Source organism: Bufo bufo, chromosome 1 (assembly GCF_905171765.1).
Source record: "Bufo bufo chromosome 1, aBufBuf1.1, whole genome shotgun sequence".
In the NCBI taxonomy this organism is placed as follows: domain Eukaryota; kingdom Metazoa; phylum Chordata; class Amphibia; order Anura; family Bufonidae; genus Bufo; species Bufo bufo.
The window spans coordinates 774,829,877-774,854,851 of NC_053389.1; the positions used below are offsets into that span (position 1 = coordinate 774,829,877).

At 45.4% G+C, this 24,975-nt stretch overlaps 1 protein-coding gene across 1 annotated transcript in view; it reads left to right on the top strand.

Moving 5' to 3' along the window:
• The window catches only part of LOC120987803 (chromaffin granule amine transporter-like), a 272,406-nt gene that overhangs the window by 113,567 nt on the left and 133,864 nt on the right, over window positions 1-24,975 (top strand). The window contains exons 9-11 of the mRNA XM_040415910.1: window positions 13,102-13,145; window positions 13,236-13,296; window positions 13,449-13,544. Of these exons, the coding sequence (XP_040271844.1) occupies window positions 13,102-13,145; window positions 13,236-13,296; window positions 13,449-13,544 (201 nt within the window). The remainder of the gene's footprint in view (window positions 1-13,101; window positions 13,146-13,235; window positions 13,297-13,448; window positions 13,545-24,975) is intronic.

Below are 24,975 nucleotides of genomic sequence, written 5' to 3' on the forward strand. Positions count from 1 at the left end.
CCGTCTCCCAAAAGTCTTCGCCTCACTGTGCATGCAGATGCGCTCACACCTGCCTGCTGCCATTCCTGAGCAAGCTCTGCACTGGTGGCACTCCGATCCCGCAGCTGAATTCTCTTTAGGAGACGATCCTGGCGCTTGCTGGACTTTCTTCGACGCCCTGAAGCCTTCTTAACAAGAAATGAACCTCTTTCCTTGAAGTTCTTGATGATCCTATAAATTGTTGATTGAGGTGCAATCTTAGTAGCCACAATATCCTTGCCTGTGAAACCATTTTTATGCAACGCAATGATGGCTGCACGCGTTTCTTTGCAGGTCACCATGGTTAACAATGGAAGAACAATGATTTCAAGCATCACCCTCCTTTTAACATGTCAAGTCTGCCATTTTAACCCAATCAGCCTGACATAATGATCTCCAGCCTTGTGCTCGTCAACATTCTCACCTGAGTTAACAAGACGATTACTGAAATGATCTCAGCGGGTCCTTTAATGACAGCAATGAAATGCAGTGAAAAGTTTTTTTGGGGATTAAGTTAATTTTCATGGCAAAGAAGGACTATGCAATTCATCTGATCACTCTTCATAACATTCTGGAGTATATGCAAATTGCTATTATAAAAACTTAAGCAGCAACTTTTCCAATTTCCAATATTTATCTAATTCTCAAAACTTTTGGCCACGACTGTATATATATATATATATCACCATACCGGCCTAGAACTGAATTGAGTTCTTTGGAGATGATACTGTGTTTTCACCAGTATATTTTCAATCTCACTGGATTGGATTAAGTTTTAGAATGATGCTGCAGGTGCACCCCAATCTTATTCCAAAACAGATACTGTGACGCGATGTCACGTCCCTGTCAGGATCTTATTTAAAAAATGACTGTCAGTTTAGAAAAATGAACCACGTCTAATCTGGGAACAGGATGTCCATATTTGGTCGTTCCTGTAGCCATTTGGAGACCACAGACTCTAATCACCCCCTGCTGAGATCACCTCACACCTTGGAAAGCTTCTAAGGACAGACCCCAGCCCATGCGTCTCCTGCCCACCTTGAAACCATGAAAACTAAACACATGCTAGTTGGCCCTTCCTTGCAGCCTGCTCAATTTACACATCAGAAGCAGAGATAGCTGGGAGGGGGGAGCGCATAGGAGAGACATGTGAACCGTGCTCTGAGAACCCCAAAAAGCATATTGGGGTAGGTATCCTCAAAGTGCGCCTCTCACCCAGAGGAACCAGGAGAGTCCAAACTTGGCAGCTCTGGGGTCTTCCCAGACTGGGAAATGGGTTACTAGTCACCTGGAGGGGAGAGAGGTGGGGTGTCACCCATAGAATCGTCCATAAATTCATGGGGGACCCCGCACAAGTGCCCGGTTTTTCATATTTATTACGCCGGCAAAGTTAGTGGCCTCTTTTGTAAAATTAGGGAAAAGTGGCCTGGCCAGCAGCAGGGAGGGGCGAATAAGCCCTCCCAAACCCTCCTTCAGGAACACCCACCGTGCAGCCCTTGGCCAGCGATTGGCTGGGCCAACCCCCCTTACCCTCCCACAGAATGGGGCATAAAGGTCAGTGCGCAATGGGAGAGAGGAGCTTTTTGCCCTGTGGTCACATCGCCGATAGGCTGTCCATTGGAACGTAAGTTTGTGCCTAGATTTTGCATAGGCAAAATCCATGATAGTATTTTTCTTTTTATCCTTGTTTATTTTCCACATGATTCCAGCTTGCTATTGTAATATTTTTCTGTAAATTTTTGTATGCATTGTTTGTTTCACTTCTGTGTTACTTATAGTAAAAGATATTTTCATATCTTTTAAATTGTCTCTCTCTTATTGCTCTAAGCCCCACTGCAACAAAGTACTCGTACGCCCTGAAGAGACCTACCTGTTTTATAGTAGACTGATATTGGAGACATAACTGTTTTATGACTCGATTGGGTTAGCTTGTAGCGTGATAGTGGGGCTGATCTGTGAGTGATCCGAACCCCTATCCCTACAATTATAGAGTCGTTCACTCACGAACGTGGTGGCAGCAGAAAATAAGGGGGGTGCAGGATTGACTATTTGGGTAATTCTGAATCTCCCCCCTGTCGCGGTCCACCCTCGGTTGGGCTTTTCTCCATGCTGGGGCGTCCTGGCGGTCAGAAGTCTGATTTAAACGGGGGTGGTCGTGACAGAATTGGTGGCAGCTAAGTGGGATTGCAGCTTGCTTAGAGCGTCAGTGTGTGGGTTAAGCGATTAGCCTCACACTGAAAAAACCTAACAGTTTTTTAAGAAAGAGACACAGTGCATTTTTTGTTTATACATACATAGCAGCTGGAAGTGTACCCCAACCCCTCTTTGTTTTTCTTTCCTTTCTTTTATTTGGCAACAATAATTGCACCACAGGGCCCTCAAACCCGAGGTATGCTGAAGGCCCAGGAGTTATTGGATGGAGGAAACTCAGATGCCACTGAGTTGGATAACCCCTCCCAGGCTGAGGCTGACGAACTGGGAAACGGACATCCTGCTAAGCCTTGCAGTTCTCCAGCTGAGCATAGCTCTGTTTCTATGCCATCCCTAAGTGTTATGGACCAGCTACTCCACACTAACCCGGACTTGTATTTTCGGCTGCTGGAGGCGCGTCAACGTCATGAACTGGCAATGGCCCAATTACAGCTTCAAAGGCCGGACCGGGCTGCTGCTTCCACAGGACCATCCCTGGTGGTCAAGCCAAAACTGCCTGTGATGGAGTCAGAGAACTGTGACATTGACATCTTCCTGCATGCTTTTTAGACCTCATGCCATCAGTACCAAGTGCCAGAGCCACAGTGGGCGGGACACCATATGTCTGCGCTGAAGGGAAAAGCCATAGAGGCCCTTGTTGGACTACCCTTTGCAGAGAGGGCCAGTTACAAGGCCATCAAAAATGCTATCCTAGCCAAGTACATGCTTACCCCAGAGACTTACCGTTTGAAATTCCGGTCCCTGAGGAGAGGGCCTGAGGATACATTTACGGACTATCTTGGCAAATTGCAGACCATCTTCAAACAGTGGTCTGATCCCCTCACCCAGGACACCAAGCAGTCCCTGGCTGATCTGATGGTCCGGGAACAGTTTGTCGCCAATTGTCCCCCTGATGTGCAAAAGTATGTCTGTGAGCACAAGCCAAAGAGTGCGCGGGAGGCGGCCGAGTTAGCTGATGAATTCCTCGCTATGCCCAGCACTCGGGCCTCCAAGGACGCTTTGTCACATTTGGGAGGAAACCCTTCCCCTGTTTCCTCCTCACGGCCCTTCCAGCGACCCTTTCAGAGGCCTGCTCAGCGACCTGATGGAGCCAAGCCAGCCTCAGCGGAGATCCGGACCTGCTACCGGTGCCACAAGCCGTGTCACCTCAGCCGCGAGTGCCCAGAGCAGAAGGGAAGTCCACAATCATCAACTGGCAGGCCCACCAGCAACCCAACCAGCACATCTGTCCGCAAGCCGCCCAGAGTTTTCCTCGTCGGGAAGGAGATCCAGCGCCCAGCGGACAATATGCAAGTCGTTATCGTGGGTAACCGATGCACCACTGGACTGTTGGACTCGGGAGCCCAGGTAACTTTAGTCCATCCAGAGATGGTGGACGAAAAGGACCTTATTCCAGGAGGAACCCTCTCGCTCACTGGCGTTGGAGGGCCGCTCCCCAAGGTACCCCTGGCTCGTGTTTATCTGGACTGTTGTGTCGGGAGTGGAATGAGGGAGGTGGGTGTCATGGCTGACATACCCACGAATGTCCTGCTCGGAACTGATCTGGGCAGGATGCAGGCATGCTATGTGCTGCCTGGTACCACACAGGACTCCTCTGGACTTCCGGGACATTCCAGGGTACCTACCCGAGATGTGAGTGAGGGTGAGGTATCCTGGGGGAATGTACGGGCGGGGGAGGCTGACTTGTGTGGGAGGGAATCTCTGGAGGAGGGAGATTCGGAGACATTTGCAGCAGAGGGCTCACAGGTAATCAGGAAAGTATGTATTGATTCAGGGAACCAGGACACTGAATGTGGTAATACTTGCAATGTATCTGTGGGTAATGTTGGTGAAACTAATGCAAATGTCGTGTGTAATGATGGGTCTGTTCTGGCGGTCACCCGCAGCGCTTCGAAAGTGACAGCTGTCCGGCCGTCCAGGTCGGAGCAGGTAGGAGCCATTGCTCCGACCTGTTCTGACCCCATGGACCTGGCAGCTGCAGGCCCCAGACCTCTGTCCACGTTTGCCACGGGACAGTTGTCTGACTCCTGGGGAACCGTTTTTGAACAGGCGTTGCGGAGCGACCCCAGCCTGGTACAACTCAGAAGTGCCGCTGAGAGCCACCCTGCGGAGGGGGCTACGCACAGGGTCTTCTGGGAAAAAGGTAGGTTGTACCAGGAAGCGGTACTCCCAGGTGGGGGTGGAAGTAATCCGGCCTACAGGCGGATGATTGTCCCTACCCAATACCGAGGACAATTGCTGCGTGTGGCGCACGAGATCCCTTTGGCTGGTCACCTGGGGGTTAAAAGGACCAGGTCCCGTTTGTTGTACAACTTCTACTAGCCTGTATAAGCTCAGACGTAGCGCGGTACTGTCGGTCTTGTGACACCTGTCAGCGTGTCGGCAAGACGGGCGACGTGTCCCGTGCCCCGCTAAATCCTTTGCCCATAATTGAGGAACCTTTCCGGAGAGTGGCTGTGGACATCATTGGTCCACTCGCTATCCCGAGTAATACGGGCAAACGATTTATACTGACAGTGGTCGATTATGCCACTCGATACCCCGAGGCTGTGGCATTGTCCTCCACCTGGGCAGACAAAGTTGCGGATGCCCTGCTGGGGATATTCGCACGTGTCGGCTTCCCGGCCGAAATGCTGACCGACCAAGGCCCACAGTTCATGTCTGACCTTATGCAGGGCCTTTGTAGAAAAATGCGGGTGGAGCATATTGTGTCCAGTCCATACCATCCGCAGACCAATGGCCTGTGTGAGCGATTCAACGGGACCCTGAAGCAAATGCTGCGCACATTTGTGGAGTCCCAGGGTAGAGACTGGGAACGATATCTGCCCCACCTGCTTTTTGCCTACAGGGAAGTGCCACAGGAGTCCACGGGTTTCTCACCTTTTGAACTCCTGTACGGGAGATGTGTAAGGGGCCCCCTGGACCTCATTAGGGAGTCCTGGGAAGGCCCAAGTGTCAGCCTTGACCAATCTGTGGTTGACTATGTGCTGCGATTCAGGGCTAAGATGGAGTCCCTGGTCAAACAGGTGGCAGAGAAAATGGCACAGGCGCAACGTACCCAAAAACGCTGGTACGATCGCCATGCCAGGGAAAGGACCTACCAGGAGGGGACCAGGTGTACGTTCTGCTTCCCCTGAGACAAAACAAACTTCAGGCTTCCTGGGAGGGCCCTTACCCCATACTTCAGTGTAAGGACAGGATCCACTATGTGGTTGACATGAGGGAGAGGGGACACAGAACCTTCCATGTAAACATGCTAAAAAGACACCATGAGCGGCCAGCACATGTCCTGGCAGTATGTAGCATGCCTGAGGGAGAAGAGGTGGACCCTCTAAGGGACCTGCTTGAGGACACTAGGGAGGCCGGGGCTGGGTGGAGTATCAATCCTGATATTTCACCTACTCAGAGCAGCCAGCTCTGGATGGTACTGGCGGAATACGCCAGCACCTTCTACGGCAGGCCAGGGAAGACCCACCTCACGACCCACCACGTGGACACAGGCACACATCCCCCAATCAGACAGTGGTCTTATCGGGTCTCGGACCAGGTAAGAACTGACATGAAAAGGGAAATTGAGGAGATGCTGGGATTGGAAGTTATCCAGAAATCCTGCAGTGCCTGGGCCTCACCAGTGGTTCTGGTCCCTAAGAAAGATAAGACTACCCGATTCTGTGTGGACTACAGGAAACTCAATGCCATCACAGTCTCTGACGCGTACCCCATGCCCAGGATCGATGACTTGCTAGATAGACTGGCCAGCGCCAGCTATCTGACAATTATGGATCTTAGCCGAGGGTACTGGCAGATTCCCCTGACGCCGGAGGCTCGGGAACGTTTGGCCTTCATCACCCCGTTTGGCCTGTATGAATCCACCGTGATGCCATTTGGGATGAAGAACGCCCCTGCCACGTTTCAGAGGCTGGTGAACGGACTCCTAGAGGGACAGGAGGAGTTTGCTGTCGCCTATTTAGATGACATAGCGGTATTCAGCAACACCTGGAAGGAGCACCTAGTGCACCAGTCATGTGTGCTGGATAGCCCACGGAGGGCTGGGCTGACTGTCAAACCGAGCAAGTGTCAGCTGGGAATGACAGAAGTCCAGTACCTGGGACATAGGGTGGGGAGCGGGAAGCTGAGTCCTGACACGGGTAAGATAGAAGCCATCACCCACTGGCCCACCCCCCAAACCAAGAAGCAGGTGCAATCTTTTCTAGGCACGGCGGGTTATTACCGCAAGTTTGTCCAGGATTACAGCACCCTCGCCAAACCTCTGACCGACCTTACAAAAAAAAAAATTGCCGAAGTTGGTGGCTTGGACACCAGACTGTGAGCAGGCCTTCCAGGCTCTGAAAAATGTCGATGCGATGTCACGTCCCTGTCAGGATCTTATTAAAAAATGACTGTCAGTTTAGAAAAATTAACCACGTCTAATCTGGGAACAGGATGTCCATATATGGTCGTTCCTGTAGCCCTTTGGAGACCACAGACTCTAATCACCCCCTGCTGAGATCACCTCACACCTTGGAAAGCTTCTAAGGACAGACCCCAGCCCATGCGTCTCCTGCCCACCTTGAAACCATGAAATCTAAACACATGCTAGTTGGCCCTTCCTTGCAGCCTGCTGAATTTACACATCAGAAGCAGAGATAGCTGGGAGGGGGGAGCGCATAGGAGAGACATGTGAACCGTGCTCTGAGAACCCCAAAAAGCATATTGGGGCTATATGGAATTATGACCCAAAAATGTAGGTACCCTCAAACTTGGCAGCTCTGGGGTCTTCCCAGACTGGGAAATGGGTTACTAGTCACCTGGAGGGGAGAGAGGTGGGGTGTCACCCATAGAATCGTCCATAAATTCATGGGGGACCCCGCACAAGTGCCCGGTTTTTCATATTTATTACGCCGGCAAAGTTATGGGCCTCTTTTGTAAAATTAGGGAAAAGTGGCCTGGCCAGCAGCAGGGAGGGGCGAATAAGCCCTCCCAAACCCTCCTTCAGGAACACCCACCGTGCAGCCCTTGGCCAGCGATTGGCTGGGCCAACCCCCCTTACCCTCCCACAGAATGGAGCATAAAGGTCAGTGCGCAATGGGAGAGGAGAGCTTTTTGCCCTGTGGTCACATCGCCGATAGGCTGTATGTTGGAACGTAAGTTTGTGCCTGGATTTTGCATAGGCAAAATCCAAGATAGTATTTCTCTTTTTATCCCTGTTTATTTTCCACATGATTCCAGCTTGCTATTGTAATATTTTTCTGTAAATTTTTGTATGCATTGTTTGTTTCACTTCTGTGTTACTTATAGTAAAAGATATTTTCATATCTTTTAAATTGTCTCTCTCTTATTGCTCTAAGCCCCACTGCAACAAAGTACTCGTACGCCCTGAAGAGACCTACCTGTTTTATAGTAGACTGATATTAGAGACATAACTGTTTTATGACTCGATTGGGTTAGCTTGTAGCGTGATAGTGGGGCTGATCTGTGAGTGGTCCGAACCCCTATCCCTACAATTATAGAGTCGTTCACTCACAAACGTGGTGGCAGCAGAAAATAAGGGGGGTGCATGATTGACTGTTTGGGTAATTCTGAATCTCCCCCCTGTCGCGGTTCACCCTCGGTTGGGCTTTTCTCCACGCTGGGGCGTCCTGGCAGTCAGAAGTCTGATTTAGAAGGGGGTGGTCGTGACAGATACTATACACAAAGTATGATTAATTAAATATATATAGATATATATTATATTAATTAATTATCCTATAAAATATAGGTAAGGTTATACTATACCAAAAATGTCAGCTAGCAGAAATCAGTTTCAATGGTTCTAAGATAGCTGCCTCCAATGACTGAAAAGGTGATTAGGGCTGGATCTGATGGATTAAGATGTCTTCTTCAAGATGACCATCCCAAGCTGATTCAAGAAGATGATGAGGATGATGATGCTGATGATCTGCCTTCTGATCTGATGATCTGATCATGTTCTCCTCTGTCAGCCCATACCATCTTTTTATCCTATCTAAAATGGGACTGGTCTAGTTTAATCATTTTATAACTAATAGGACCTCCCCTAGGGATTTTGCAATAAATTCCTTAATTCTATTCTACCACCAGATGGCACCAGAGGTCCACGTATAAATTTTGGAATTAATTTGAATTTTACTTATTAACTGATTTTAAAAACAGGATTTGGAATGTCTAACATGGAAACAATAGAATGTTGATTCTCACCAAGCAATCATATATACACTTTGTTGACTTCCAGTCTAGTTACACAATCCAAAGTCCTACCCTATTCATGGATTATCCCTGTCTGTTTGGGAACCACCTTAAATGTTACTCAGCCATTGTCTCTGTGTGAATCCATTGTTTGTTCTTGAACATTTGTGTCTACAAACCCAAGAACAGGTTTCCTAAAACTGAAATAATTCGTTAACTTACACCTTGAAGCTTTGGAAGAAATTCCCTTAATTCTTAAACATACCTTACAATGAATAATACAATTTATATTCTTTCTATTCACTGAGAATCACGAAAAATCAGCACATTTCTACTACATTGTCTTATCTAAATAAATACGTTTCATTAGACCTTGTGAAACCTCCTTCTCACAAAAGCAGACTTTATTCAAACACTTTTGTACAGATTGTTAATCTGAAGTTAGGGATTCTAAGTCCAAAGGGTTTTGATCTCATCCTGCCCTTTCCAAATAAGACAAAATGGTTGTGATACAACACAGATATCAGGATATTAAAGTCTATATATATATGATGAATTATTTTATATTGAAATGTTCAGACAGGTAGTAGTAGTAGTAGTGTCGGCTGTGTAGCAGCAATATTAACAGTTTGTAAGGCAAATAAAATATATACATACATCCAATCCAGCATGAAGGCAAAAAAAAACAGGTCTAGTCAGGTCTACAGGTCTAGTAGCTATAAACTGTAATATTATTACACTCCAGAAATACATCCAGGCCCCTCTTGAACTGTTTTGGTGAGTAAACCATCACCACCTCCTCAGGCAGAGAGTTCCATACTCTTACTGCTCTTACAGTAAAGAATCATCTTCTATGTTGATGGAGAAACCTTCTTTCCTCTAGATGTTGAGGACGGCCCCTTGTCATAGTCCTGGGTATAATTAGATTATAGATTAGATCTCCCCTCAGTCGTCTTTTTTTCTAAACTAATTTAGTCTACTTTCACACTCGTGTTTTGGCTTCCCATTTGTGAGATCTGTTCAGGGCTCTCACAAGCGGTTCAAAACAGATCAATTTGCATTCTAATGCATTCTGAATGGAAAAGGATCCGCTCAGAATGCATCAGTTTGCATCAGTTCAGTCTCCATTCCGCTTTGGAGACGGACACGAAAACGTTGCTTGTAGCGTTTTGGTGTCCGTCTGATGAAACTGAGCAAAATGGATCAGTCCTGGCACACAATGTAAGTCAATGGGGACAGATCCATTTTCACTGACACAATCTGGCACAATAGAAAACGGATCCGTCCTCCATTGACTTTCAACGGTGTTCAAGTTGGATCCGTCTTGGCTATGTTAAAGATAATACAAACGGATCTGTTCAGAACGTATGCAGATGGTTGCACTATCTGAACGGATCCGTCCGACGGATCCGCACAAAACGAGAATGTGAAAGTAGCCTAACTAATTTTGATAATCATTCTGGGTACTGTAGTCCACCTATTCCAGTTATTATTGTAGTTACCCTCCTCTGAACCCTCTCCAGCTCTAAGTAGAAAAAATAAACTTAGGTACCCCGTGAGATTTGTTTGAAGTACTGTGTTTATTTTTATTTGGTTTTCATATGCGAGGCAACTTTAATGTGTACAGTCGTGGCTAAAAGTTTTGAGAATGACACAAATATTAGTTTTCACAAAGTTTGCTGCTAAACTGCTTTTAGATCTTTGTTTCAGTTGTTTCTGTGATGTAGTGAAATATAATTACACGCACTTCATACGTTTCAAAGGCTTTTATCGACAATTACATGACATTTATGCAAAGAGTCAGTATTTCCAGTGTTGGCCCTTCTTTTTCAGGACCTCTGCAATTCGACTTGGCATGCTCTCAATCAACTTCTGGGCCAATTCCTGACTGATAGCAACCCATTCTTTCATAATCACTTCTTGAAGTTTGTCAGAATTAGTGGGTTTTTGTTTGTCCACCCGCCTCTTGAGGATTGACCACAAGTTCTCAATGGGATTAAGATCTGGGGAGTTTCCAGGCCATGGACCCAAACGTTTTGGTCCCCGAGCCACTTAGTTATCACTTTTGCCTTATGGCACGGTGCTCCATCGTGCTGGAAAATGCATTGTTCTTCACCAAACTGTTGTTGGATTGTTGGAAGAAGTTGCTGTTGGAGGGTGTTTTGGTACCATTCTTTATTCATGGCTGTGTTTTTGGGCAAAATTGTGAGTGAGCCCACTCCCTTGGATGAGAAGCAACCCCACACATGAATGGTCTGAGGATGCTTTACTGTTGGCATGACACAGGACTGATGGTAGCGCTCACCTTTTCTTCTCCGGACAAGCCTTTTTCCAGATGCCCCAAACAATCGGAAAGAGGCTTTATCGGAGAATATGACTTTGCCCCAGTCCTCAGCAGTCCATTCACCATACTTTCTGCAGAAGATCAATCTGTCCCTAATGTTTTTTTTGGAGAGAAGTGGCTTCTTTGCTGGCCTTCTTGACACCAGGCCATCTTCCAAAAGTCTTCGCCTCACTGTGCGTGCAGATGCGCTCACACCTGCCTGCTGCCATTCCTGAGAAAGCTCTGCACTGGTGGCACTCCGATCCCGCAGCTGAATCCTCTTTAGGAGACGATCCTGGCGCTTGCTGGACTTTCTTGGACGCCCTGAAGCCTTCTTAACAAGAATTGAACCTCTTTCCTTGAAGTTCTTGATGATCCTATAAATTGTTGATTGAGGTGCAATCTTAGTAGCCACAATATACTTGCCTGTGAAGCCATTTTTATGCAACGCAATGATGGCTGCACGCGTTTCTTTGCAGGTCACCATGGTTAACAAAGGAAGAACAATGATTTCAAGCATCACCCTCCTTTTAACATGTCAAATCTGCCATTTTAACCCAATCAGCCTGACGTAATGATCTCCAGCCTTGTGCTCGTCAACATTCTCACCTGAGTTAACAAGACGATTACTGAAATGATCTCAGCAGGTCCTTTAATGACAGCAATGAAATGCAATGGAAAGGTTTTTTGGGGATTAAGTTAATTTTCATGGCAAAGAAGGACTATGCAATTCATCTGATCACTCTTCATAACATTCTGGAGTATATGCAAATTGCTATTATAAAAACTTAAGCAGCAACTTTTCCAATTTCCAATATTTATGTAATTCTCAAAACTTTTGGCCACGACTGTACATGTGACATTTCGGTCCCACTTGGACCTTTTTCAAACACTAAACAGAAATTAACAGGAAAAAATCTTAATATATAGACTCTGTCTATAATGAAACTATTGTGGACCAGGTTGACGTAACAGAGCCCTGTATAAATACATATTGTAAAAAAGAAAGTCGAAAAATTTGCAAAAATTCATATTTTACATCAGATCATTAAAGATCAAGTAGCGAGAGAGCCATGCCCCCCACTTCCTCCCAGTCTCACGTAATCCTCCATCTTCTTCTTCTGTCCTGGTTTTCCCTGCCAATCACCTAGTTAAAAAGGCGCTGGGTGCTGTGTTTGCACATTTAGTCCGAAACAGTGCCAAAACTTCGGATTTGTTTGGAGAAATTGTTTTTAAATTTTTTTGTAACAAATCGGATTCATTTAGAATCTATTTACTTATCCCTAATTTGTGCCACTGAAAGTGCATAGTTAGCATACATTAAAGGGGTTGGCCCATTTCATCTAGGGTATGCCACCCATGCCAGATATGCCAGAGGTTGGAACTGTACCTATCTCTAGAATGCCGTCCCCAAAGCAAAGGAAAGCTCACCATGCATGCACAGCGTGCTCTCCATTCACTTCTATGGGACTCTGAAAAGAGCCTAGTGAGAGCACTCAGCTATTTCTGAAACTCTTATAGAAGTGAATGCAGAGTATACTGCACAAGTGCAACCACCTCTCCATTAACTTCTATGGGAGTTCCGGAAATAGCCGAGTCAGATTTTGGCTATTTTCTGCAGTACCATGAAAGTGAATGGAGGAGGGCTGCACTTGCACGGTGCAGCCTTGTTAACTTTAGGAACCCCATTCTCGATCTCAGAGAAGGGGCTGAACATTTATATGCGCCAGTTATTGGGAATGAGCATTACATTTGTTCCTGTGAACTGGCCCAATCCTTGGCCCATGTTGAAGAGTTTTCCAGGACTTACCTATTGATGACCTATCCTTGACTGTATCAGAACTGTTAGTTCTAATGTCTGGTTCCACAACCAAAGCTAATGAGTTGGTTGAGGTGTCAGAAGTTAGACCCCCACTGATTTGATATTGGTGAACTATGATAAATCCTGAAATCCTGTAAAGGGGTTATCCAGGATTTCCCTCCCCAGTGAGATGAGTGTACAGAGCTATACTTATCTGCTCTCCATCTCTCCATTGTGGCTCCATATCTCCCAGTCTGTCTTCACCAGATGGAGGGGGTCACAGGAGCTGCTGCAGCCAATGACTGGCCTTAGTGGTGATGTGTTCACTAGTGGCACATGACCCAACTGCTGCATGGTGACAAGTCACTGCTGTGGCCAGTCATTGGCTGCAGTGGCACTTTTGACCCTATCTATGCAAGAATTTTACATTTGTGACTTGGAAGTCTCCATTGGGAGGGAGGCACTGGACAATCCTTTAAAGAGTTTGTCCAATCTAATGTATTCCAGTGATATATGTCATAATGTTCATCTTTGCTATCCACAGTTTTACGGCTCAGTATGCTACGATTTGTCAATGTTGTTCCAGATGTAAGTATGCAGAACCTTTATTTTAAATAAGCTGGGGAATGAGCAGAACTACTAGAACTGGCACTAAGCAACTGTGCTTTTCTTCCATAGAGCATTCCACCAACATCCTACTTAACACTTCTCAAGGACCCTTACATTCTAGTTGCTGCAGGTGAGTTACATTACCCGCGATTCCATATTCAATTTATAGCAAAGATAAAGGGCTGACAACTGTATTACAAAATCTGGTGGTACACTGGGGTATGTATATTGGAGAATGGAAACCCTGTGCTTACATATTGTATTCTCCTGTTCCCTTCCTAGGGGCTCTTTGCATTAAATCTATGGCTCTTGGGGTTTTTGACCCCACCCTGCCCTCATGGATGCTGGAAAATATGTGCTCGCCCATCTGGCAATTAGGTACATGTGATATCAAAATGATTCTTTGCACACCATTACATTATAAAGGACTACAACAACACTTTATAGCCTAGGTAGGAAACAAGTATATTGGGATCTACTGGTAGATCTCTGACAGGTCCTAAGTAGATCACAATGCCTTAAGTTGACCATAAACTAGAGATTTTATTTTTCAATTTTCGAAACGGTTGGCCTTCACCGTCGGTCTGCAAGGGGGGACGCCTGCCATAGATGGAGGTAGTGGGACATACAGTACCTTTTAGGGGTTCAATTGAACGGCAGAGGAATTAGGCAGAAGAAGACATGCATTCTTTTTGCAAAAACACAACTTTACTGTAACTTACTTTACGATTTACAATTCTTTTCTTCACCGGAGGTCACATCAATTGAACACTTTGACTTATAACACACAGTCTCAGTATTCTTGCAGGTTTCTTTTCAAACAGGGCTCTGCTTGATCTTTATTTTGTTGCACAAAATAAACTTATAACCTTTACATTCAGACTCAAAACACAAATGAACCACTGTTTGGCACTAACTAAAAAGTGGCTTACTACCCACTACTCAAACAAAATGACATTAACGTGTTTTACCTCACAACTAGCGTTGAGTGAATCAAAGTGAAATGAATTGACTTTGATCCACATTTCAGGAAAAATTCAATTCGCCATGAATCCGAATTTCCTCACGCTTCTTGGAAACAAATAGTTTTTTCCTAAAATAGTTGCTACATGTGTTGCAAAGTATGAAGTCCGGGAATGCAATATGACCCATAATGCCGTGCAGCCAGCCAATCAGCAGATAGCCATCACCTGTGATGTCACAGCCCTATAAAAGCTCATGCCATGCGGTCGCCACCATTTCACTGTGAACTGAGAATAGGGAGAGACATGGCAAGCACTAGGGATAGTGTTTTAGAAAGCTTTTAATTGTAGAATATTGGATAGGGAGCGTGCAGTGACAGTGTAGGGAGATTGTAGGGAGAGTTTACAGTACAGACCAAAAGTTTGGACACACCTTTTCATTCAAAGAGTTTTCTTTATTTCCATGACTATGAAGGCATCAAAACTATAAATTAACACATGTGGAATTATATACATAACAAACAAGTGTGAAACAACTGAAAATATGTCATATTCTATGTTCTTCAAAGTAGCCACCTTTTGCTTTGATTACTGCTTTGCACACTCTTGGCATTCTCTTGATGAGCTTCAAGAGGTAGTCACCTGAAATGGTCTTCCAACAGTCTTGAAGGAGTTCCCAGAGATGCTTAGCACTTGTTGGCCCTTTTGCCTTCACTCTGCGGTCCAGCTCACCCCAAACCATCTCGATTGGGTTCAGGTCCGGTGACTGTGGAGGCCAGGTCATCTGGCGCAGCACCCCATCACTCTCCTTCATGGTCAAATAGCCCTTACTTTCAAAGTTTTCCCAATTTTTCGGCTGACTGACTGACCTTCATTTCTTAAAGTAATGATGGCCACTTGTTTTTCTTTACTTAGCTGCTTTTTTCTTGCCATAATACAAATTCTAACAGTCTATTCAGTAGGACTATCAGCTGTGTATCCACCTGACTTCTCCTCAACGCAATTGATAGTCCCAACCCCATTTAAAAGGCAGGAAATCCCACTTATTAAACCTGACAGAGCACACCTGTGAAGTGAAAACCATTTCAGGGGACTACCTCTTGAAGCTCATAAAGAGAATGACAAGAGTGTGCAAAGCAGTAATCAAAGCAAAAGGTGGCTACTTTGAAGAACCTATATGACATATTTTCAGTTGTTTCACACTTGTTTGTTATGTATATAATTCCACATGTGTTAATTCATAGTTTTGATGCCTTCAATGTGAATCTACAATTTTCATAGTCACGAAAATAAAGAAAACTCTTTGAATGAGAAGGTGTGTCCAAACTTTTGGTCTGTACTGTATATACACTCTAGGGAGAGCATAGGGAGACTGCAGGGACAGTGCAGGCTCAGTGTAATCTTGTTACACTGTGTGTCTTGTTCAACTGCTGCCCTATAGATTCATAATATTTTCTGTTATACATAGACTTATAAATCATAGAAAGAAAATGCACCAAACGGATTTGTGACTGACTATACTAGCTAGTCATACAAGCAGATATTTTGCCAATATATTCCTGTCAGGAACACATCGGAGCCCCTCATGCACCACGTCACGGTCTCTCAGCATGGCAAGGGGTCCTACCACTATGCTAACTATGGTGTGAACACGGTCTGAAGGTGATGAAATCCAGCTCACAGCCAAGCTTCCACACAACCGCATAGCAGGACAACTAATGCAATGTGAATAAAGCAAGACTGTAAGCCACACCCATGTCAGACCGTGTGATGGAGGTTACCAGGTGCAAAAGAATGTTTAAATGCCAGGTGAAGGCACATTCAATACATATGGAACAAAATCACAGAAATATAGTGGCCAATATGGGGGAACCGCTCAGACCCCAAACACTGTAGCGTGTTTCTCATTGGGGGAGCAGTCCCACCGCATGTGGACCGCAGCAAACGGCCATCCCCAGCAAAAAATGCGTACAATGGAGGATGCCGGCGCGGTCGACATGCACCACAAAGGCATCCTACACACAACGGAGCATTGTGCGGATGAAAATATATAAATATATAAATCACAGAAAGAAAATGCACCAAACGGATATGCCACTGACTATACTAGCTAGTCATACAAGCAGATATTAAAAGCTGAGACTTTTGCCAATATATTCCTGTCAGGAACACATCGGAGCCCCTCATGCACCACGTCACGGTCTCTCAGCATGGCAAGGGGTCCTACCACTACGCTAACTATGGTGTGAACACGGTCTGAAGGTGATGAAATCCAGCTCACAGCCAAGCTTCCACACAACCGCATAGCAGGACAACTAATGCAATATACATAGACTTACTGTGCCTCAGACTCATTGTTAACAGTCAGTCTAATATATAGATGCGTTTAGTTCACCTGTTGTGCTATTTATATTTATAATTTAATATATTTCATTAGTTGGCCAATAATCCCCTATGGAAGAAACGGAGCAGTAAGATATTAGGAGCAGGTCCAATGCTCCTGTTCACACTGTGTCAAAAAAGCAAAAGTATCTCTGGCTCTAAACGTCTCTTCCAATAGTAACACAGAGTTCTCAGGGACTCAACACCACCACCTCAAAAGAGATTGAGGGTAATAAGGCCTCCCATTCAGTCCTGTATCTCCTTCCACCAACTCCACATGCTCGGCACAGATGTCTCACAATTACTGCTTGCCACATCAGTGGTAGGAAGTTACTCCCAGCTGAGCTCTGAACAGATATTTACTTGCTCATAGGTATTCACAACATGCGGTGTTAGATCTTATTCAGCAGGGAGTCACTAGGCGGAATAAGCAAGGAGAGTGCAGACTGACAGGCACAGTTCATACTCGCAAAAGTCCAAAGTATAAAAGCATGTAACAAACACTGCTAAAACATGTTTTATACTTTGGACTTTTGTAAGTCAGAGATACTTTTGCTATTTAAAATTAATATGTTCTGTTATACATAGACCCATTGTGCATTAGACTCAGCATTAATAGGCGGTCTAATCTATAGGTGCATTTATCTAGTTCACCTGCTGCACTATTCAAACTTAATGTGTTCTGTTATACATAGACAGACTTACTGTGCATCAGGCTCAGCGTCAACAGGCGGTTTAATATATAGGTGCATTTATTTAGTTCACCTGCTGCGCCAATAAGCTTAATCTGTATGATTATACATAGACTTACTGTGCATCATACTCAGCATCAACAGGCGGTTTAATATATAGGCTCATTTGTCTAGTGTCCAAAAATTTTTTGTTGCCGGAACAAGTAGCAGCAGATGAAGAGGTGGTGGTAGCAGCAGCAGCAGCAACAGGCCAGAGCTGTCATTCAGCGGTCGTGTTTTGACCAACAATTCAGCAGTAACATAGAAACATAGAATGTGTCGGCAGATAAGAACCATTTGGCCCATCTAGACTGCCCGATATACTGAATACTATGAATACCCCTTGGCCCTATCTTATATGAAGGATGTCCTTATGCTTATCCCATGCATGCTTAAACTCCTCCACTGTATTTGCAGCTACCACTTCTGCAGGAAGGCTATTCCATGCATCCACTACTCTCTCAGTAAAGTAATACTTTCTGATATTACTTTTAAACCTTTGCCCCTCTAATTTAAAACTATGTCCTCTTGTAGCAGTTTTTCTTCTTTTAAATATTCTCTCCTCTTTTACCTTGTTGATTCCCAATTATGCATTTTAAAGTTTCTATCATATCCCCTCTGTCTTGTCTTTCTTCCAAGCTATACATATTAAGGTCCTTTAATCTTTCCTGGTAAGTTTTATCCTGCAATCCATGTACCAGTTTAGTAGCTCTTCTCTAAACTCTCTCCAAAGTATCAATATCCTTCTGGAGATATAGTCTCCAGTACTGAGCACAATACTCCAAATGAGGTCTCACTAGTGCTCTGTAGAGCGGCATGAGCACCTCCCTCTTTCTACTGGTAATGCCTCTCCCTATACACCCAAGCATTCTGCTAGCATTTCCTGCTACTCTATGACATTGTCTGCCTACCTTTAAGTCTTCTGAAATAATGACCTCTAAATCCCTTTCCTCATATACTGAGGTTAGGACTGTATCACTGATTTTATATTCTGCTCTTGGGTTTTTACGCAACAGGTGCATTATCTTGCACTTATTAACATAAAGTTTTAGTTGCCAGATTTTTGACCATTCCTCTAGTTTTCCTAAATCCTTTTCCATTTGGTGTATCCCTCCAGGAACATCAACCCTGTTACAAATCTTTGTGTCATCAGCAAAAAGACACACCTTACCATAGAGGCCTTCTGCAATTTCGCTGATAAAGATATGGGACAATATGGGTCCCAGAACAGATCCCTGAGGTACCCCACTGGTAACAAGACCATGGTCGGAATATACTCCATTGACTACAACCCTCTGTTGTCTGTCCCTCAGACACTGCCTAATCCTTTCAACAATATGGGAGTCCAAGCACAAAGACTGCAATTTATTGATAAGCCTTCTATGTGGGACAGTATCAAAAGCCTTACTAAAGTCTAGATAAACGATGTCTACTGCACCTACGCCATCTATTATTTTAGTCACCCAATCAAAAAAATCTATAAGATTAGTTTGACATGATCTCCCTGAAGTAAACCCATGGTGTTTTTCATCTTTCAATCCATGGGATTTTAGATGTTCCACAATCCTCTTTTTAACCCCTTAAGGACTTGGCCATTTTTTGCAAATCTGACCAGTAGTCAATTTAAGTGCTGATAACTTTAAAACGCTTTTACTTACACAGGCCGTTCTGAGATTGTTTTTTCGTCACATATTGTACTTCATGACACTGCTAAAATTTGGTCCAAAAAGTTAATTTTTTTGCATAAAAAAATACAAAATTTACCAAAAATTTTGAAAACATTTCAAATTTCCAAGTTTCAATTTCTCTACTTCTATAATACATAGTAAATAGCGATGAGCGAACCCGAACTGTATAGTTACGTAAAAGTCTGGGTTCGGTGTTTGGCGCTTTCTTGGCGCTTTTTGAAAGGCTGCAAAGCAGTCAATCAACAAGCGTCATACTACGTGCCCCAAGAGGCCATCACAGCCATGCCTACTATTGGCATGGCTGTGATTGGCCAGTGCAGCATGTGGCCCAGCCTTTATTTAAGCTGGAGTCACGTAGCGCCGCACGTCACTCTGCTCTGATCAGTGTAGGGATAGGATGCAGCTGCTGCTGTTAGGGCCAGATTAGGCAGGGATTTACTCATCAAAAACACTTAATGAAGTGATCGATCTACAGCTGTGTATCATTCAACTTCTGCTAGTTAATTGCTCATTATTTTTAGGCTGCCCAGAGCGTTTTTCTGTCACTTTTTTCTGGGGTGATCGGCGGCCATTTTGTGCCTTGTGGTGCGCCAGCACAAGCTGCCACCAAGTCCATTTAACCATCAATAGTGTTTTTTTTTTTTTTTGCTATATCCTAAATCAGGGGCTTGGCTGTGCTTGCTATTTTATTGAGGGGTGAAATACAATTGCCAAAATAGCAGTACCCTAAATCTGGTGTTTCAGCTATGGCTAGCCAATTGTAATACTGTCTGCTGTCTGGCAAAGGATATAGTTTTTTCTGGGGTGAAATTCAATTCCCAAAATAGCAATACCCTAAATCTGGTGTTCCAGCTGTGACTGGACAAGTTTTCTAGTGTCCGTCAAAACACAGTTTTTGTTCTGGGTTGAAATTCAATTCCAAAAATAGCAATTCCCTAAATCAGTGGTTTCTGCTGTAGCAGGCCAAGTTTAAATCTATCCTTAAAAGGGTATATTACATTGAAGGTGCAAATTCAAGTGCTGATAGGGTCATCCTCAATAACTTCACACGCTACCGTGCATCTCCAAGTGTAATTCTGTCCAGAAGGGATACCTGTCATCCAGGGCCTAAATACTAGGCCTACAATTTATATTCAGCTAAATCTGTGGTTACTGCTGTGGCTGGTCAAGTTATTTAGTGTCCGTCAAAGCACAGTTTTTGTTCTGCGTTGAAATTCAATTTCCAAATTAGCAATTCCCTAAATCAGTGGTTTTTGCTTTAGCAGGCCAAGTTTAAATCTATCCATAAAAGGGTATATTACATTGAAGGTGCTGATAGGGTCATCCTCAATAACTCCACACGCTACCGTGCATCTCCAAGTCTAATTCTGTCCGTAAAGGGATACCTGTCATCCAGGGCCTAAATACTAGGCCTACAATTTATATTCCACTAAATCTGTGGTTACTGCTGTGGCTGGTCAAGTTATTTAGTGTCCGCCAAAGCACAGTTTTTGTTCTGGGTTGAAATTCAATTCCCAAATTAGCAATTCCCTAAATCAGTGGTTTCTGCTGTAGCAGGCCAAGTTAAAATCTATCCATAAAAGGGTATATGTCACGACCGCTATCCCAGCAGCAGTCGTGTCGCACCAGACGGAGGGGAAGGGGGACCCTTATCTACGGATGGGAAATAGAATGGCCACCCCTGACTAACCCTAAGCTGGCACCTGTCTGCCCTGATACCCTAGACGAGGTGTGAACCCGTGCGGCGAGCAGGATGCCTAAACCCTCAGTCACCCTAGCAAGACTAGACTGGGGAAAGGCCGATGGGAGCACTAGTCACCATCACTCGCGTCTAGGAGAACAACAGGGGAAGACAGCAACAAACAAACAATCAAACAGCAGAGATAGACTTATCCAGTCACGAGCAGAGAAGGCGATCCCAATCACGACAGTCCACGCCGGACAAGAGCTCCACAGCAATACCGTCAAACGATCTCCTACAAAGGTCAGAATAGCACTGGAAGTAAGGACTATATCTGGCAATGACTGCAAGTGAAACTGAAACTAATATAGTAGCTGGGAGTGGCAGACAGGACTCACCTGAGAAGGATGCCTACAAACTCCCAGTCAGGACAAAAAGGTTCACAAGGCAAAACCCGGATGACATACCCTGAATATCTGACAGTGGCCTGTTCCAGTGGTGGGTGACATGAAGCCTGATTCTCTGCAATGGGACCTCTCTCCTCTGTCTGGGTGCCGGGGCCTAAATATCTGACAGTGGCCTGTTACAGTGGTGGGTACAGTGGTGGGTGACATGAAGCCTGATTCTCTGCTATGGGACCTCTCTCCTCTGTCTGGGTGCCGGGGCCTAAATATCTGACAGTCGCCTGTTCCAGTGGTGGGTGACATGAAGCCTGATTCTCTGCAATGGGACCTCTCTCCTCTGTCTGGGTGCCGGGGCCTAAATATCTGACAGTGGCCTGTTCCAGTGGTGGGTGACATGAAGCCTGATTCTCTGTAATGGGACCTCTCTCCTCTGTCTGGGTGCCGGGGCCTAAATATCTGACAATGGCCTGTTTCAGTGGTGGGTGACATTAAGCCTGATTCTCTGCTATGACATGAAGCCTGATTCTTTGCTATGGTACCTCTCTCCTCTGTCTGGGTGCCGGGGCCTAAATATCTGAGAGTGGCCTGTTACAGTGGTGGGTACAGTGGTGGGTGACATGAAGCCTGATTCTCTGCTATGGGACCTCTCTCCTCTTTCTGGGTGCCGGGGCCTAAATATCTGACAGTGGCCTGTTCCAGTGGTGGGTGACATGAAGCCTGATTCTCTGCTATTGGACCTCTCTCCTCTGTCTGGGTGCCGGGGCCTAAATATCTGACAGTGGCCTGTTACAGTGGTGGGTGACATGAAGCCTGATTCTCTGCTATGGGACCTCTCTCCAATTGATATTGGTTAATTTTTATTCATTTTATTTTTATTTTTATTCATTTCCCTATCCACATTTGTTTGCAGGGGATTTACCTACATTTTGCTGCCTTTTGCAGCCCTCTAGCCCAGTGGTCGGCAAAGTGCGGCTCGCGAGCCACAAGCGGCTCTTTTGATCCTTCACTGCGGCTCTTTGGTTCAGGCTGGCGGGTGGGCGGCCGCGCAGCCATATCACGCCGCTCAAGCTTCTTGTAAAATGTCCGTCATGCGCCTGCCTGCTGCCCCATCTGTCTGCTCCTTCCACTTTATGAATGAAGCAGGCAGGCGGGGCAGGAGGCGCATGACGGAGGGAGAGATGTCACGCTGCGCACAGCAGCAGAAGGGCGGGCAGCGGCGCTCTAGTTCGGCTGCCCACTGCCAGCCATGTGACGAGTGGTGAAGAGGCCGCCGCTCAGGAGGAACGAAATGTCCTGCAGCAGAAAGGTAGGAGCTGCCCCCGGTGTGTGCACTGCACCGGCCCCGCCGCAAGTGTCCCTGCCACTTTCCTTCCCCCCACTAATACATTACTTTACTTACTGGAGGGCACTTATGGGGGATATCTGTGGAGGGCACTTATGGGGGATATCTGTGGAGGGCACTTATGGGGGATATCTGTGGAGGGCACTTATGGGGGATATCTGTGGAGGGCACTTATGGGGGATAACTGTGGAGGGCACTTATGGGGGATATCTGTGGAGGGCACTTATGGGGGATATCTGTGGAGGGCACTTATGGGGGATATCTGTGGAGGGCACTTATGGGGGATATCTGTGGAGGGCACTTATGGGGGATATCTGTGGATGACACATATATAGCATCTTATGCTATATATGTGTCATCCACAGATATCCCCCATAAGGGCGTCATCCATAGATATCCCCCATAAGTGCGTCATCCACAGATATCCCCCATAAGTGCGTCATCCACAGATATCCCCCATAAGTGCGTCATCCACAGATATCCCCCATAAGTGCGTCATCCACAGATATCCCCCATAAGTGCGTCATCCACAGATATCCCCCATAAGTGCGTCATCCACAGATATCCCCCATAAGTGCGTCATCCACAGATATCCCCCATAAGTGCGTCATCCACAGATATCCCCCATAAGTGCGTCATCCACAGATATCCCCCATAAGTGCGTCATCCACAGATATCCCCCATAAGTGCGTCATCCACAGATATCCCCCATAACTGCGTCATCCACAGATATCCCCCATAACTGCGTCATCCACAGATATCCCCCATAAGTGCGTCATCCACAGATATCCCCCATAAGTGCGTCATCCACAGATATCCCCCATAAGTGCGTCATCCACAGATATCCCCCATAACTGCGTCATCCACAGATATCCCCCATAACTGCGTCATCCACAGATATCCCCCATAAGTGCGTCATCCACAGATATCCCCCATTACTGCGTCATCAAGTAAAAAATGATAAAGATAAAATGAAATAATAATCAACATCCAAATAAAAGAAAGTACATATAAAAGTATGTAAAAACACATTCTGGGCTCATGCCCACGAATGTAAGGGCGCCGTGCCTGTGCTGCGGACCGCAAATAGCGGTCCGCAATGCACGGACACAGACCATGGGGCAGCTGCATGAGGATCGCGGACCCATTCACTTGAATGGGGTTCGCAATTCGCATCCGACTGCCCGCACCGCAAAAAAGTAGCGCATGCTGAAGTGAATGGGTCCATAATGCGGGCTGCACACGGCCGTGTGCAGCCCGCATCATGGACCCATTCACTTCAATGGGTCCAGGATCCGGGATATGAGTGCTACAGTGTGCTTCCGTGGTGCTTCTGGCTGTGCCTCCGCACCGCAATAAAGTAGTGCATGCGCTACCTTTTTGCGGTGCGGAGGCACAGCCAGAAGCACCACGGAAGCACTCTGTAGCACTCATATCCCGGATCCTGGACCCATTGAAGTGAATGGGTCCTTGATGCGGGCTGCACACGGCCGTGTGCAGCCCGCATCATGGACCCATTCACTTAAGCATGCGCTACTTTTTTGCGGGCACACGGTCGTGTGCATGAGCCTAATAGTCCTCACTGGTACTGTTGACGCAATATTTTAGGTTTTAAAAATGTGGCTCTCGAAAGAAATTCCAATCGTGGTTTTGGCGATATTTGGCTCAGTTGACAAAAAAGTTTGCCCACCACTGCTCTAGCCCTTTCCTGGGCTATTTTACAGCCTTTTTAGTGCCGAAAAGTTCGGGTCCCCATTGACTTCAATGGGGTTTGGGTTCGGGGCGAAGTTCGGGTCGAGTTCGGATCCTGAACCCGAACATTTCCGGGAAGTTCGGCCGAACTTCTCGAACCCGAACATCCAGGTGTTCGCTCAACTATAATAGTAATACCTTCAAAAATAGTTATTACTTTACATTTCCCATATGTCTACTTCATGTTTGGATCATTTTGGGAATGATATTTTATTTTTTGGGGATGTTACAAGGCTTAGAAGTTTAGAAGCAAATCTTGAAATTTTTCAGAAATTTTCAAAAATCCAATTTATAGGGACCAGTTCAGGTCTTAAGTTACTTTGCAAGGCTTACATAATAGAAACCACCCAAAATTGACCCCATTCTATAAACTACACCCCTCAAGGTATTCAAAACTGATTTTCCAAACTTCATTAACCCTTTAGGTGTTCCACAAGAATTAATGGAAAATAGAGATACAATTTAAAAATTTCACTTTTTTGGCAGATTTTCAATTTATTAATTTTTTTTCCAGTTACAAAGCAAGGGTTAACAGCCAAACCAAACTCAATATTTATGTACCTGATTCAGTAGTTTACAGAAACACCCCATATGTGGTTGTAAACTACTGTACGGGCACACAGCAGGGCGCAGAAGGAAAGGAATGCCATACAGTTTTTGGAAGGCAGGTTTTGCTGGACTGTTTTTTTTGACACCCATGTCCCATTTGAAGCCCCCTGATGCACCCCTAGAGTAGAAACTCCATAAAAGTGACCCCATCTAAGAAACTACACCCCTCAAGGTATTTAAAACTGATTTTACAAATGTTGTTAACCCTTTAGGTGTTCCACAAGAATTAATGGAAAATAGAGATACAATTTCAAAATT